General features: G+C 37.9%; 3 protein-coding genes across 4 annotated transcripts in view; 2 read left to right on the forward strand and 1 right to left on the reverse strand.

Moving 5' to 3' along the window:
- dst (dystonin) overlaps positions 1-17,002 on the forward strand; it is a 317,525-nt gene that overhangs the window by 116,949 nt on the left and 183,574 nt on the right.
- si:dkey-103j14.5 (isoaspartyl peptidase/L-asparaginase) lies at positions 456-2,780 on the reverse strand. Of its 2 annotated transcripts, none has more exons than XM_020921544.2 (7): positions 2,639-2,780; positions 2,139-2,328; positions 1,603-1,745; positions 1,364-1,527; positions 1,122-1,240; positions 903-1,013; positions 456-833 (listed from the first exon to the last, which is right to left on the reverse strand). In XM_020921544.2, exons 1-7 carry the CDS (start codon positions 2,717-2,719, stop codon positions 628-630), a joined length of 1,014 nt encoding a protein of 337 aa, XP_020777203.2. In that variant the 5' UTR covers positions 2,720-2,780; the 3' UTR covers positions 456-627. The 2 variants fall into 2 exon arrangements, with proteins under 2 accessions (XP_020777203.2, XP_055019046.1); XM_055163071.1 differs by lacking the exon at positions 2,639-2,780 and adding an exon at positions 2,412-2,523.
- Positions 4,178-17,002, forward strand: part of khdrbs2 (KH domain containing, RNA binding, signal transduction associated 2) — an 88,393-nt gene continuing 75,568 nt past the window's right edge. The window contains exon 1 of the mRNA XM_055163077.1: positions 4,178-4,268. Within this exon, the coding sequence (XP_055019052.1) occupies positions 4,178-4,268 (91 nt within the window). The remainder of the gene's footprint in view (positions 4,269-17,002) is intronic.

A 17,002-nucleotide genomic window follows, 5' to 3' on the forward strand; every position in this document is an offset into this window, starting at 1 on the left:
CTTTTGGTGGTTCTGTCACAGCGGCCCGACATATTTAGACTATGTCCCACTTTCTACTGATACCTCTCGAATTGTATGAAAAGTGAAATTTATAGAAAACATGTACTGGCATTCAGAGATTGCAGTTAAATTGTAATTATTATCTATGATCTTAAGTCCATCCCTACATCCCTACAACTCGTCCTTCTTTTTACAATTGAGATCTAGAACCAAATATCCTAATAATGATGCCTTGAATTTCTAGCACCTTCCAAGATGCTCAGAGCGTCTCATTATGAATTATGCATTCACTCCTCAGTCCACACTGGTGGTTGTTATAGCCACAGCTGCTCTGAGGCTGACTGTAAGAAATGTGGCTGTCAGTCTGCATCACCAATGACTCACTTGCAACCATATTCAAAAAGTGGTTAATAACTACAATTACAGTGTAATAACATGCATTTATTGAAAAAAATATATATGTAAAGAGCTGATAGGTAGATGATATGTATTCATAATCCTGAAATTGTTAAAATATTTGAACCATTGTTATAAAAGGACACAGTAAAATAATGATAGTTTTACAATTACAAAATGCCCCTAGAAAAAAATCATAGTTAAATTTTACAAAATGGAAATATGTAAAAATTAAGTTAAAGATTCTTGACATTTTTCTTGAGGATTTAGACCGTACCACAAAGTATCATTCTCTACAGCTGCCCAGGCCATTCTCTCAGTGGTGAATGTAGCAGCCCACTGCCCAGATGGAGAGACCACAATGGCACCGCCAGCTCCATTGACACGATCTCCCATGTACTTCAGGGCTAACTCTGAGGCCTTTGCCACAGTTTTACCTTTGGAGAAGCAATACAGGTAGCACCCATGTCTCACTATGATATCAATATAGTAAGCACCATTCTTACCTTGTTCCATGTGTGAAATAATAAGTCTGGCTAAAGTAACTTTGAGAATACTCTCTCCATGGCCAGTGCATGACACAGCACCACTGAAATTGTCTGCATACCCCCCACAACCTAAATTTTGGAACAAAAAACAAACAAAAATAAATTAAGGAAATGCTCATGCTGTATTATATTACAACATAACAACTATGTGTGTAGTTATTCTTTGTTACTACTAACCAATTACTGGGGAGTCTCCCACTCTGCCAACCATTTTATTTCTGATGCCTCCAGTAGATGTGGCACAGGCAACATTTCCAGCAGAGTCCACAGCCACTGCTCCAACAGTGTCATGGGCCCTAAGAAAATAACATAACCATAACCATAAAAAACAAACAAAACAAAACAAAACAAACAAAAAACAGGCACACATAATTGCTTATTTAACTGAGCAATATTTCAGGTCTATTACACGTACATACCACATTGCATTGAAGTCCTCCTTAACCCCAGTCACATAATTCTTGTGTTTCTCCCATTCCTTTCTTTCAAACTCTGAAACAAGTTCCTCCGGACAAACTGTGGCCATTCCAATACTCTCTGCAAACAGGTTTGCCCCTCTGCTTGTCAGCATCACATGGTCTGTCTGCAGAAAGCAAAAATAAAGCTGAAAGTTGTTGTTTTTTTTTCAAGTTTTATCAACCTTTTTTCAATCTCAAACCTTTTCCATTACAGCACGTGCAAGTAACACTGGATTGCCAATGTTCTTCACTGAAGAGACTGCACCACTTCCAAGTGTCTTCCCATCCATTATGCTGGCATCAAGCTCCACCTCTCCTTCACTATTAAGCACTGCTCCGTGCCCTGTAATTAAATTGTCAGAATAAGCCACTAAATTAACTTTTCTGGCAAGGCTGTAATTCAGTTTTCTATCTGACGCATCAGTGAACATGTACAGACACTTAAGGGGTTTTTGAGCAAACACCAGTTAAATTAGTGTCAATAATGAAGATTAAGAGGCCTCTGCATCGACCCTGCTCCTGATTCAAGCAATTACAAAGTTCAGTTCTACAGATCAAACACTAGAGGGAGACACTGCACTATAATATACTGAGGTCCACGCATCAGAACTGACACTTCAAGCAGCACAATCAAAACAACTGCCAACACACGCTGAGATTAACAGGATATATCTGAAATTAACATTAAATGATTATGTATAAGTGTAAGAAGTTAGTCTATGCATTTTTTTTTTACCTGCATTAAACACATTGTTGTCTTCCAGAGATCTCACCGCTGCCTCTACAGCATCAAGACTACTACCCCCTTTCTTTAGCACAGAAAAACCCTCACACGCTGCAGCTTTCACTCCACTGACGGAGGCGGAGGCCAGGTCATCAGGTATGGCCCATGCTCCACCGTGTACAACTAATACAGCTGGCATCGTCTGCATCAGAATAAAAAGAAAACATTTGATGAGATGGTGCTCCTTTTCTGTGATTTCACAATATATTGAGTAAATAGTCGTACTGCTTGAGCCTCTTCAACCTATGACTTGCAACTGACCGTCAGAGCCAAACAGTGAACTTTAAACCTCTCCTGATACACCTACAGTTTCTCTCAAGATTAATTTGTCTCCGCCCTCACCCCATGGAGAGATTTCGCCACTCCTTAGTTACAAGTCTATGCACGTGCACTAAACAGATTCCACACAGAAAATAAGCGAAGGAAGAACAACAAACTGAGAGAAAACCAACCTTTTTCACAGTCAAATCAGTCACCAAAAGGTAATTCTGTTTTTTAGCAGATTTGAATACCGCGCAATACGCAAACCACATAAGCAGAAAAACAGATTATTAAACCGTAAATGAACAGCCGCGTGGACTCATCTTACGCCATGATCACGTGATGGCGTGTTTAGTTAGGCGCAATTTTGCATATTAACCACCAGGGGGATGTAAAACCACATATTCTGAAAATACCAGCCATAATCGAAGAGTACAAGGACTGGTCAAGTTTTCTCTAGCAGCAGCAGCGAGCTCTTTAGGTCAGTTGCTTGTGAGATCTGAGGATATTGGAGTTTCTTTCTCATAATTGAACACATCGGCTCTATGAATGTTTTTATCTCGCTATCTATAGCCCACCTTTTAAATGAACAAAACAACTTCATATGTTCATAAAGTCTTAGTTAGTAGTCTGAGCAATAGGGGTATGCCATTTGGAAAGTGTTAAATCACTCTGTAGTGGGCTACTTTAAAACACAACAGGCGAACTGCCGCCTCTGTGATATTCCTCAGTCTTTGTGATTCTGAGCAGAGCCACAGTCTTCTAAAGGTCAAGTAGAGCGGGCGCTGGTCATTCACTATAGTCCTGTCAGCTCAAACTCATAATGAGTAACTCAAGCTCAGCGTGGTGTAATACAGATTAAAGACTAGTCCACTAGGCTCTTTAGGGCTGCATGCACTCAGGTTACAAGGGAATGATGTAGCTGCTTTCAGCTTTTATGTTTACACATAGCATATAGTCAGTAGTTTACAGACATGCTGATTGCACCATTGTTAAAATACATTGTTTTCTTGAGTAACCCCTTATGAAATGCCTGGCTGCAGAGAAAAATGAACACATTCCAGTTTATTTCCTTCTGGCTGCACTGAATGAGATCCTGCCCCAGACTTAACCTCCAGAGAAATCACGCTGTGTCAAGCGTAAACCTTTTCAGTACCACGGACAGCACCAGACAGAGAGCGCGTTTTCTATTTGTTCTCAGTGAGCCGTGGCAACGTTACAGTCACAGTGACTTGTATTAAGTGGATTAGCTATAGAATAATTTAGGATATTTTATGTTTATGAAGTTATTGACTAATGACATCTGAATTTGTTGTAGTAGTTTCATTCCGGTTGGGTGTAACCTCCCTGACCCCTGAACAGTATGACTGTAAACTTGTTGAACCTTTTTCATAAATATAATCTTATTAGAAAATGCTTTGTTTTCCCGGTGCCAGTCTTACAGTGGCCAATGGCTGTGCGAGGGGCGGGAAACTGCGCGCGCTGCAGACCAGTGCATGCCCACAGAGTGCGTGTTTGACGAGGAGCCGAGAGCACTGAGCGGCAATGGCAAAGACGGGCGCACACCCCTGAACCAGCTACAGCCCCAAACTGCACGATTAGTTTGGAAAGGACCTTACGCACAAAGAGACTTCGAAAGCGCGAGTCACTACCCCAAAGAAGAACTGCTGGTTTCCAACACGCGGTGCTGTTTCACCTGCTCTGCCGGTGAAAGCTGCTCTATGAGAAACATGCATCCAGAGAAATATTTACCTGAGCTGGTAGCGGAGAAAGACACACTGGACCCGTCCTTTGTGCACGCCGTGCGTCTGCTTTCAGAAGGTAAGACGTCTTTTATCCTCCCTAGGCGTGTGTTTGTCATCACTGTTTCCCGCAAAAAAGGAACACCGCGTGAGTATGCTACTGCATTGGAGACAAATGCAATATATTATGTCAAAGTGATAGTTAATACTAAGCCCATACGCTTTATATTTGAGAAGTACTTCCCAGAAAAGAACTTCCCGGAGAAGTAGCCTAAATGTTTTCTTTTCGTTCAACTCATTGTCCAAGTCTAATGAGGTCAAGTCACGTTGTCGTTGCGATTCACAGATCGCCTAACCCACTGCCCTCCAAGGTCAGCTGTAGTGTAACATCAGCAGCACCACAATAATTTATCTAAAATAGTCTACTATTTCTATAGGTTACCAGCTGGATTTGCACTGTGCTGTCCAGACAGAGAAAACAGTCATTAGCCTGCACACTGTTCCTGTCACCTGTTTGACTGAACACACTCACAGTATTCAGTGAGTGTGGCCAGTGCTGCCTGATCATCTAAAGATTTCCAGTAGCATGTAGCCTACTAAAGCTTGTATACTTGTAAGAAGCCCTGGTTTCTTATGTCGAAGCTAGGCAGACATATTTATTATTTATTTAATAAATTCAGTCAAATTAAGTAAATTTTGGGTGACTTTGGGTGTGCTGAATGGATTAAATGTATTTATACTGCTGCTCCAAAAATAATCACGTACAATGTTGTTTACCAGCCTTCCACAACTTTCTCTCTGTCATAAGTTAGTCTGACGTGAAGCTGAGAATGCTTTTTGTACCTCTGCCCCAAAGAGCTGATGAGATGCCAAACTGCAGAGATGAACCATGTTTATCTTACAAAGAGGCAACCATATACTCAGAGATATTTATTACTATTTAATGTAACATATGCATATGGATGAAGAAACAGTAACACAAAGAGGGAACTGAACCCACACCCTTCTGGCTGAGTTAGAGGAGCTATAAAAAGTCTGCTACAAAATGACTGCTCTTGTTTTCTTATATGTTGGCCAACACAATTAAAGTACACACAGTAAACTGTTAAATAAATAACTGTCTGGCAAAACCCCTGCTTCCAAGTTGATGACACAGTGTGCATCTCTAGACTGAGTTTTATTAATATCATGTGCCGACAGTGTCCCTTCACAGACACCCATGGGCGACTCTGGAATAATATCTATAATGTGTAGGCACTTGTACACTATTGTCTCCACTTTGTCATCCTCGTGGAGAATGCAGAGGCACATGTACGGACAGCAAGATAAAGTATGTTCACACACTTTAGGATTAACAGCTATTTATCATGGACGTAATTTACTACTCTTCATGTGCTTAATGTAAACACAATAGCTTTAGTAGCGTCTCAGGCACGTTTCTCATATGGTATTCATATTATGCTTCTGAAGTGTTTATTATTTAAAGCTGGAGAACACAGAGTGAATAATATTTCCAAGAGGATAGTGGACTTCCTGCTGCTTCCTCTTCTGTGTGCATGACTGTGACAATGTATAACATGCATGCATTAGATACTTCAAACATGCTTATGTAGACTATCAACCAAATGGATATTGAAGTTCACACAGTACGGTTTTATATTTAAAAATGCTACTACATAAGGATGTAACAATAACCGAAATATCGTGATATTGTATTGTCAGAGTTCTCACAATAATATCATGGACCATCACAATATATCAAATTACGAGTCTCTTTGCTTAAAATAAGAGTTATGGTGCAGGAATAGCTAAAAAAGACAGAGGGTTCTACATAGACCATGATCCTTTGCTCCATTTCAGTGTAGACTACAAGAAGAAATAACAGTTCTAAGCACTTTTAAATCTTAGTTCTTTGGATTAAATCTTGTCAAGGCATTTTAAGAGGAAAAAGTGGCATATTAAATTTTGTTAACCTCCACAAAATATTGCAATAAATACCATACCATGAGATATATATTGTAAAAATATTGTACTGAGAGATTTGGATATTGTTACATCCCTAATCGTGAGCCTCCCCACCATATCATTAGCTTTCCCACGATATTGCAATAAATATCGTACTGTGAGGTTCATACCGTATCATGAGACTTGGATATCGTTACACCCCTACTACTACATCGTTAAAACAGTTCTGAAATATTGTCCACATTAGGAATTCTATACAAAACTGAACACTTAAATCTGCCTGGAGAAAATGTCTGTCTGATAAAATCATATTGATAGTTAATAGTTAATTCATTGCTGTGACTATAATATATATCCATTGATGGATATTGTATCAAGAAGGATGCAGAGGTTGAACTATGTGACTTGTCCACCAGCTGCCATGTTACAGGTCAGATCTGTGGAGAGGTGAATTGTGACTGCGCTCATATTAAAGGCCTATATTACGCATTATAAGGTTGTTTCCTCATCAAAAACATATCTGGAGCTAAATGTTGTTTCATTCACACATGTTTAACACAAACCCTGCATAATTAGACTGAGTTCTTCTCTCAAACAGAAAGCACGCTGTTCCACCTTGTGATGTCATGTGGTAGTACAGGAAGTGCCCCACTGTGTTTTTAAACTCGTCTACACCTTCGTTAGAATCAATTGGATGATTTCATAAGTGGAATTGCTTATCTCTATTGAACAAAAAGTAAAAAGTAGGTGTTAATTTGACCAAAACTACCACTACATGACATCATAAGGTGGAACAGAGCATTTTGAGCTTTGGGGAAGTAGACCAAATAACAATAAATGATTACTCAAATGTGAATGAAACAAAACGTAACCCCAGGTATATGTTTGAGGTCGCAACATGGCTTAAATCTTACAAGAGTCAGTTTTGTGTAACATGGGAGCTTTAAGCATGTATGTTGTTCAAGGTTGAATTAATGTAAGATAGAACAGGACAGAGCATAATGAAAAATGTATAATTCTCAGCAGAAAAGTTACAAGACTTTTTAATGCATGATTTCCAGTGGTTTTCTGCATGAGACTAGCTTAGCGTAGAGCAGCTCCACCTCTCCATAATAAGCAGTGGGACTCCTATAAGAGACAGGAAAGGCAGAGGAAAGTAAAGGAGGCTCTTGATGGACGCACAGGCAGAGGAGCATTAGGCTGGATTGGCAAAGACCAGCTGTGATGCCGTTTATAGTCAGTCGCAAGCAAGACGGACATTTTGGCTCTGTTTCTGTACACAACGCACTGACTTTGTATTCAGAAAAGAGTTACAAAGTCATACGGCTCAAGTCAGCGTTTTTTCATCTGGATTTTGTCGGCACAGATGAAATGCAAACAAATGTGCTGGAGATTTGAATAATGTACGGCTGTCTGGATAAACTGAATAAAAGATGATTCTGAGATATGAGGGAGAAGAAACAGTGGGACTTGTCTAAATTATAGGGGATGGTATGTGAAGGTGCGCGGGCTCAAGGGGCTCTGTGAATTTGCAAGTTAAATCAGGTGGATGAGTGCGAGTTACAAGGCCTGTATTGCTTAATGTCTGTCAGAAGTGGACAACTAGTTTTTCATCCAAGCTTTTTGACCCATTGCTTAAAGAGAGGTTATGTAATTTTTCTGGTGGTGGAGACAACCAGGAGAAACCATAAAGTCAATTTACAGGTCAGATTGATCGTGTTTTTGAAAGTATTTCTGAGCAAAAAACGTTGAATAGCCATTGGAACATTCCAAACAAAGCAATAACATCTAACAACACCATTAGAAGTAGTACCAATAACAGGAAGTAGTAGAAATCAGCCAATAAATTTTTTTTTTTCATGGCTGATTATGATTTGCCAATCTGGTGCCACCTAGTGCCTCCACTCAATGTAATTTCTCTCCAGTGACTAGGTCAGGAATCTGAATACACTAGATAGGTTGCAAGAACCCCAGAAGTGTGAGTCCAGGCATCAGCCAATCAGCGAAGAGCCATACATTCTGTGTTGGCAATGATTCCCAAGATCGAGGATTTAAAGCCAGAACAAAGAGAATGTTTGGTGAATTTTATCAAGGGGAAAGATGTTATTACCCTTCTCCCTATGGGATTTGGGAAAAGCTTAGTATACCAGTTTGGCTGATGTAGCAGGCTAAATGATGATACCAATATGCCAATAAGCTCTGCCGTTATTTTTTGGGCTGATATGTAGAGCGATTTTGATAATTATCGCCAAATTATGTTGATTTAATTAATGACAGTCACCTACAGTCCACTTTTACCACAAACCTTCCTTTACCACAAGAGGCTTGTGGTAAAAACTGCTCACATTTTGAGCAGTTCTCTATTTGCTTTATAGTGTTCAAATAAAGTTTTATGTGTACTCTTGAAGCAGCAGGTAGGCCAAAATAAAATATCGGTCTGTGCTGGAGACTTAAGGCCAATAGCCAATTTACTAAAGAGTGCAAATATCTATATTTGCTGTTTATTTCTAATAAGTAGGCTACTGAAAAAAGTGTCAGTGCAAACACTAGTAGTACCACTGACAGGGGTGATGATTTACCAACTGCAGTAGTGTCACTTGTAGTAGTAGTAGCAGCAGTAGTGGTAATGTAGCACATTTCTGTAACTACTGTGCATTGGGTTTGTTACAATATTGGTAATATTTGGTCAACTAGATCAAATAGAGAAGTAAAAACAGCTATTTATTGTATACATAATACAGTACATTTGCTGCACAAAGTGGATCAGGCAACTCAACATAGTAAAAATGAAAGATATGGCCATTGCATACTGTCTATATATTCCCATGTTTATAAATTGTTGATCACATTTCAGAGAATCTATTTTGGCTGGGCCCACTTTGTATCCCGCAATGGCACAGCTTGTAGCAATAGATAAATATCTCCCCATGAGGTACAGGCTATCAAAAGGACACCAAAATTACACGGCCGCAAAATGAGAAGCTGCATTACCTTTTCAGCTCTTTACCCTGCATGCTCTTATCAGAGACGACTTACAATGAGAACACGGGTCGAATCAGATTACATTTCAAGGTCAATAGCGCTTTAAGAAACTGAAAAAAACATGCATTTGGAGAAGCCACAAGAGAAGATATTACATTTTATTGCAAACCCGATTAACTTTCTGCTTTATGTTAATGTTTGGGACAGAGGAGTCTAAACAGAAATAAGATATAACCGAAGCATATGATACTGCTAGTACGGGAAAGGCTCTGGTCTATGCCAATAAGACAACAGAATGCATTGAATGTTATTCTCAACGTGAGTAATAGTATTATATTACCATTTGATAAGATAAGATAAAGGCCTAAAAGTTTTGGCATAGATGATTTTTGTGTGATTTCTGAATCCTTAAGTCACTTTTTCAGTTTATTTAGGCATGGGACATATATACTAGTCTTCCACCATAATATAAATAAACTAAATATATAATAACTCACGACTAGTTCCAATAACATATTTTCAAGCACGATATACTACTTTGTGATATTGCAATAAATGATAATATTGAAACTATGTCACTTAGACAAAGCAGAATAATCCCAGTAAACCTATTTTTAAATAGACTGTATCATTAAAAGGCATGAGCAGCAACAAATAAATAAAAGAATGAACCAATAATTAGAGACATAACTTATCTATTCAAACCTCTACAGTTCAAATCTCATCATATTACTTAAAACTCACTAAAATCTCCTTACTATTGCAAAGGAATTGTACATGTGATCAATACTGTGCCCCAAAATATATTATTTTATCTGTCAGTAATTAGTAATTATCAGACTAAAAGTTTCCTCATCATTACAAGGATGCTAGGATAAGGATTTGATATTAAAATTCAGCTCCACGCCTGGACACTATAGATTGGTAGCATCAGAACCTATCAATCAGATATTTAAATGCACATCTTGAGCAAATGCAAGAGGCTGTTTTGTTGTGGGATAATGAGCAGTTTCTATCAAACATGCCCATAATTACATGTATACACAGAACAGGCCTTCACTGAGCTGCAGCTGCCAATATATCTAAACCTTCAGAATGGATGGCAAATAAATATTCATTCTGTTATGTAAGTCAGATCATAAATCCTCTCACTTTTTGTGAATCAGTTCAAAGATGTAACTTGTAACTTGTAACTATGTAACTTTTGTGATGGTTGTCATAGCATCCACCAGAAAATTTACATAGAGCACCTTTAAATTTCTACTCCAGGGGTCTCAAACTGAAATTCACAAACACATAAGCTTTAAATTGTGTGCAGATTCCTTTAAAACAGTGTTACCCAAAGTTTTTTCTGGGAACCCATATTTAAAAAGTCACAAACTTTCACGACCCAGTATCAATAGACATTATTTGTAAATCACAAAATAAAGGTGGATTTGACCATTATTGAACATTAATGAGGATATTTTATTGTTGACTGAGTGATCGTGTCTCTCTGAACAATTAGTATTACTCAATTTATTTAGTATTACTCAAACAATTAGTATTATTCAAACAATGAAAAACAGTAACTGAACCAGCAATAAAAAGGATCCATAAGTCATCTATTTGGACATTAAATGTAGCCCATTTCTTTTTCTTTTCAACATTCAATTGAACCAGCAATATTGGAACAAAATAGTCAATAAAATAATTACAAAAAGATCAGATATTATACAAAATATGTCTTAACATTTCAACATTTCTAATAAGATAGGTGGGCCTGGGATAATGCTTTAAACGAATCTTTTAATTTAGAAATAGAAGTGAGAATTAACAAGTTTTCTTGATGTTTGTATTATCCTGAGGCAGGACGACAAGTGTTCCAAAAATATACCTGCAAATGTCACAAGATCAAAAGGAATAAACCAGTTCTGACAAAAAGCATTATTTGTGACATAATCTTGTTGTATTCCAAAACGTCATTTAAGGTAATAGCTCTTTATTATAGCAATTCCAGTGGAATTCAATTTCCATCACCTCAGACCGAAAACACATTTAAACAACATGGGGTCTGAAAGCGCTGTACTCTTTCCCCCGGCGCTTTTCTTTCATCAGTTAATTGCGTGTCTTGTTGTGCCACCAGGTTCACTCCCTTTGGTATTATGTGTTTGGCACTGACCACAAATCAGGTATTGAAATGTAATTAGAGCGATTGGTTCAGCTTGAATTGTAGAATTTCAGTGGGTGGAATAATCCGTTTTTGATTTGGTTATAATGAGGGAAGCCGTTTATGTATTTTACGTCTCACTAAATGTTACTTATTGTACTGTACATGCATTAAGTCAAATTGAAGTTAATGAATGTAAAACTTTGACAGCTCCAGACATTTTTGAGAGAAGTGTTTCTGAAAATTAAATGTGCCTCTACAACACAATTGCCAGTGTTTTTTACAGTGGGCTATTGTTGCTGCTAACCTTGCAGAATCAAAAGACAGCACTGGAATACACAAAGGAGAGGTGCTTACAGGCACTATTATTATTTTGTGACATCTGTGTCAAAGTCGAGGGCATCTCCCTTTTGTGGATTTTTGCCAGCACCAGGCTTTTTTCAGATACACGAACTTTCTGTTTATGAACTCCCCTTACATCGAATTCCTTCTTATGTAAAAAAAAAACCCTAACAAATAAAATCATTCATGTTCTTTTTTAGTCATGTGCGAAAAGAACTATACTGGAATTAGATTTGCATTATATATTTTGAAATTTGGATAGTGCACATTTTAAACACATACAAGAGCTTTTACATTTGAGAGAAAATTAAAATCTTAAAAATTTACAACTACTAAACTAATCCAAAAATGACTTCTTTTTTTTTTGAAGACCCATCAGGAATATTTCATTTTTTCCACGCAAAAAAAATTCTAATGTTGGTTTGTTTGTAATTTATTTATGCAACTTCGTCTAAATCCCTAAATTCCACATTTCCATTTTTATTTATTATCTGTATGCTGTTTACAGATACAGATACCTTTAACATTTGCCATTTTTGTATGATTTCAGACTTGTCCATTCACAGCTCTACAGATTATATTAACTCATAACACTTGTATGAGCAGCTTTTCATGACACTCAGAGCTGCTTCACAGTTAAGGCCAGATGAAAACACAAATAAGAAGATTCTAGTTCATTTGGAGAAAGTCCTCTGCTCATTCACTCAGCTCATTCACTTTGGCCCAAATGAGATTTATTTCATCCACAACAGGGACTGAAACCACTGACCTTCAACGGTGTCTCTGATGTGAAGGATGCCATTTCCTGCACAGCCCATATTTAACAGTGAGGACGCTTGTGTGAATGCTCCTCTCCACTTTGATTTTGTAAGCACATTTTCCACTTTTCTTGCCCTTTTCATGTCCTTATTTCTCTCTCTCTCCTTTATACTTACAAGAAGACAATCCACTTCAGAGTTCAATGGTGGGTTGTGTGCAGCAAGTGAATGAAGGATTTTCCCATAATGCACTTGGCTAAGAGTACTACCGTGATTCTCCTCTTAAAACACTTTAAATATCAGAGAATATTTCTGTGAGAATGCCAGCCACAGACTTTATTGATCCACACGGGAAATTATTTAGACACAGTAGTTCATGCATCACAGTATATTAGAATAACATAGAACAACAATATAAATGGTAATAACAAATTCAAAATAAGTGGCAAAAATAGATTGGTGTCAAATAAGACATGATTATATAAATGTTTATGTACAAGTAAATAAAATAAAAAGTAATGAAAAGTATGGAAATACAGTATAATACAAATATTTCTCAGCTATAAACAAGAGGTTGTAAGGAGAAAACATGTGAAACAATGATTGACAGGACATAGGGTTATCTGTTACATAAGGGTGCGTTGTTGTACAGTTGTAGGGAGTATTATCTGTTACACAAGGGCGAGTTGTCGTACAGTTGTAGGGAGTATTATCTGTTACATAAGGGTGAGTTGTTGTACAGTTGTAGGGAGTATTATCTGTTACACAAGGGCGAGTTGTCGTACAGTTGTAGGGAGTATTATCTGTTACGTAAGGGTGAGTTGTTGTACAGTTGTAGGGAGTATTATCTGTTACGTAAGGGTGAGTTTTTGTACAGTTGTAGGGAGTATTATCTGTTACATAAGGGTCCGTTGTTGTACAGTTGTAGGGAGTATTATCTGTTACGTAAGGGTGAGTTGTTGTACAGTTGTAGGGAGTATTATCTGTTACACAAGGGCGAGTTGTCGTACAGTTGTAGGGAGTATTATCTGTTACACAAGGGCGAGTTGTCGTACAGTTGTAGGGAGTATTATCTGTTACATAAGGGTGAGTTGTTGTACAGTTGTAGGGAGTATTATCTGTTACACAAGGGCGAGTTGTCGTACAGTTGTAGGGAGTATTATCTGTTACGTAAGGGTGAGTTTTTGTACAGTTGTAGGGAGTATTATCTGTTACATAAGGGTGCGTTGTACAGTTGTAGGGAGTATTATCTGTTACGTAAGGGTGAGTTTTTGTACAGTTGTAGCGAGTATTATCTGTTACATAAGGGTGAGTTGTTGTACAGTTGTAGGGAGTATTATCTGTTACATAAGGGTGAGTTGTTGTATAGTTGTAGGGAGTATTATCTGTTACGTAAGGGTGAGTTTTTGTACAGTTGTAGGGAGTATTATCTGTTACATAAGGGTGCGTTGTACAGTTGTAGGGAGTATTATCTGTTACGTAAGGGTGAGTTGTCGTACAGTTGTAGGGAGTATTATCTGTTACGTAAGGGTGAGTTGTTGTACAGTTGTAGGGAGTATTATCTGTTACGTAAGGGTGAGTTGTCGTACAGTTGTAGGGAGTATTATCTGTTACGTAAGGGTGAGTTGTTGTACAGTTGTAGGGGGTATTATCTGTTACACAAGGGCAAGTTGTCGTACAGTTGTAGGGAGTATTATCTGTTACGTAAGGGTGTGTTGCTGTACAGTTGTAGGGAGTATTATCTGTTACGTAAGGGTGAGTTGTTGTACAGTTGTAGGGAGTATTATCTGTTACGTAAGGGTGAGTTGTTGTACAGTTGTAGGGAGTATTATCTGTTACACAAGGGCAAGTTGTCGTACAGTTGTAGGGAGTATTATCTGTTACGTAAGGGTGAGTTGTTGTACAGTTGTAGGGAGTATTATCTGTTACGTAAGGGTGAGTTGTTGTACAGTTGTAGGGAGTATTATCTGTTACATAAGGGTGAGTTGCTGTACAGCTGTAGGGAGTATTATCTGTTACGTAAGGGTGAGTTGTTGTACAGTTGTAGGGAGTATTATCTGTTACACAAGGGCGAGTTGTCGTACAGTTGTAGGGAGTATTATCTGTTACACAAGGGCGAGTTGTCGTACAGTTGTAGGGAGTATTATCTGTTACGTAAGGGTGAGTTGTTGTACAGTTGTAGGGAGTATTATCTGTTACACAAGGGCGAGTTGTCGTACAGTTGTAGGGAGTATTATCTGTTACGTAAGGGTGAGTTTTTGTACAGTTGTAGGGAGTATTATCTGTTACATAAGGGTGCGTTGTACAGTTGTAGGGAGTATTATCTGTTACGTAAGGGTGAGTTTTTGTACAGTTGTAGCGAGTATTATCTGTTACGTAAGGGTGAGTTGTTGTACAGTTGTAGGGAGTATTATCTGTTACATAAGGGTGAGTTGTTGTACAGTTGTAGGGAGTATTATCTGTTACGTAAGGGTGAGTTTTTGTACAGTTGTAGGGAGTATTATCTGTTACATAAGGGTGCGTTGTACAGTTGTAGGGAGTATTATCTGTTACGTAAGGGTGAGTTTTTGTACAGTTGTAGGGAGTATTATCTGTTACATAAGGGTGAGTTGTTGTACAGTTGTAGGGAGTATTATCTGTTACATAAGGGTGAGTTGTTGTATGTAGGGAGTATTTTATAAATGTAGTCATGTATTTCTCACCGTCTGTCATGGATTCTTGGGTGGTTCATGGAAAGTTATCTCATCACTGTGGTCAGAATTAGTGGAAATGTTCAAGGTTTAATTTTCATTCATCAAGCATTTTGCAGGTTTAAAAGTTCTAGTAGATAAAAGAATAATTCATGATTATTGTGTATTTGTGCTGCTTTGTTAGTTAAGGCCATTGCAGCTCAATAGATAGTACAAGTCAAGGTTTGACATCGTAATTTTACCTTCACAAGATACAAAGATTGGCCTGTGTTAATGTTTTGTGGAATTCATTCTTTGGCAGTTTCCAGTATTATTATTTTAATTTAATTATTTGAGGTTCGGGGGGAAAAAAAAAACTTCTGTGCTTTGTCAGTGAGATAATGCATAAGCGAGAGAGGTTAGGTAGAGGCAGACCAATATGATCTATGACTGAAAAAATATACACCATATACAAAAGTAGAAGCTGTACTTTTACCAATAAGACCCTTCCCTTGTTGAATGCGCCTTCTCTTTGGCTGACAGCTCATTTTGCAGCTCAGACTTCACTGCTTCACTGAAACAAATTCCACAGATCCAGTCTCCTCTTGTTCTCCCCACACTATCAGATTTAATCAGAGATATTGTGTCAAGTGCAAGTGACTCATTTAAGCAGTTGGAAGAAGGGACATTTTAATTTATCACACACAGAGCAAATTAACTGTGTAGGTACAATGAAGAGATATGTGCAAAGTTTTAAAGCATGTCTTTTATTTGCATTCACTAAAAACTAAAATCTCGGAAAAAGTCAAATTATTTAAAAAGTAGTATCCTTCTGACTTGCTTGTAATATTTAATGGACAATGCTGAGTTAGGTATTACGTAAATACTGCAGCATGACTGACAATCACAGACTCACTATAGACTCAGTATATATATAAAGATGGGAGGAAAGCCTTGATACAAATAATACTTTTTTTTCAATTTTGGGAAACACTATTTGCAGTGCCTATAACTATAAAAAGTGGCAATAGCAATATGATGCAACAGATATAGCAACGCAAGGTGACACTTTCACTGAATTTCATCAACTCCTACCTACAACTGAGGTGTTTTCACAGCATACAAGTGACATACCAAACCTTATTTTAGTCTGTGCTGAAATACTAAATAGCTCATTATAAATAAATCATTAAATCTTAATTAAGACAAAACAGGACTCTTCTTTTGGATTTTCAGGTGCTAATTAGTGATAATAAGGCAAGGTGCCCTTAGGTGAATGATCTAATTTATAGAAGTTAGATTTCTGTACAGTTCTGTTGCTGTTGTAAAATCTAAGGTTGCCTCTTTATGTCCAATTCCAAATGGACATTTATTTTCTTAATGTGCTTTTGGGGGCATGCATGCACAAATGGATTCAAGGTTTTACAAATGAGTATCCCTGTATTTTGACTGGAACCAATGAACCGCAAATCTGATATGAGGGTTGAGTCAGCCAGTCTTAACCAACGTGTCCCTTGACAGTGGCCCTTTATATGTTAATCTGACATCTCTGTGTAGTGAGTGTGGACATTGCGTTCATTTGTCCAGGAGCACTGACTGGTAACAGCTCATTAGAGGACTGTTCACAGGGAAGTGGGCTGCAGCGGAGAGTCTGGGGCTGGTTGTTTTGATTAGTGTTACTTGATCATGAGGTTACACTGTAAAATATGCCAGTCACTGAATAAAATGATATTGCAACTGAAATGTGAGAGGAAACACATATAGCTGTCACAAAACTGTTAATTTTTCTCTAGTGGGGAAATTTCACTACTCAACCTCCAGCCTGGTCCTTGTTGACATTTGGCAAAATTGGTTGTGCAAGTTTTAACCAAATCAAAATTCAGTAGTTTCAAATTGTCAAGCCTGGATCTACAGGGGTCTGACAAGAGGTCTAAAATCTAAATTGGAC

The sequence above is a fragment of the Boleophthalmus pectinirostris genome, unplaced genomic scaffold, assembly GCF_026225935.1.
Source record: "Boleophthalmus pectinirostris isolate CB_2022bp ecotype Guang Dong unplaced genomic scaffold, ASM2622593v1 HiC_scaffold_5, whole genome shotgun sequence".
NCBI classification, from domain to species: Eukaryota; Metazoa; Chordata; class Actinopteri; order Gobiiformes; family Gobiidae; genus Boleophthalmus; species Boleophthalmus pectinirostris.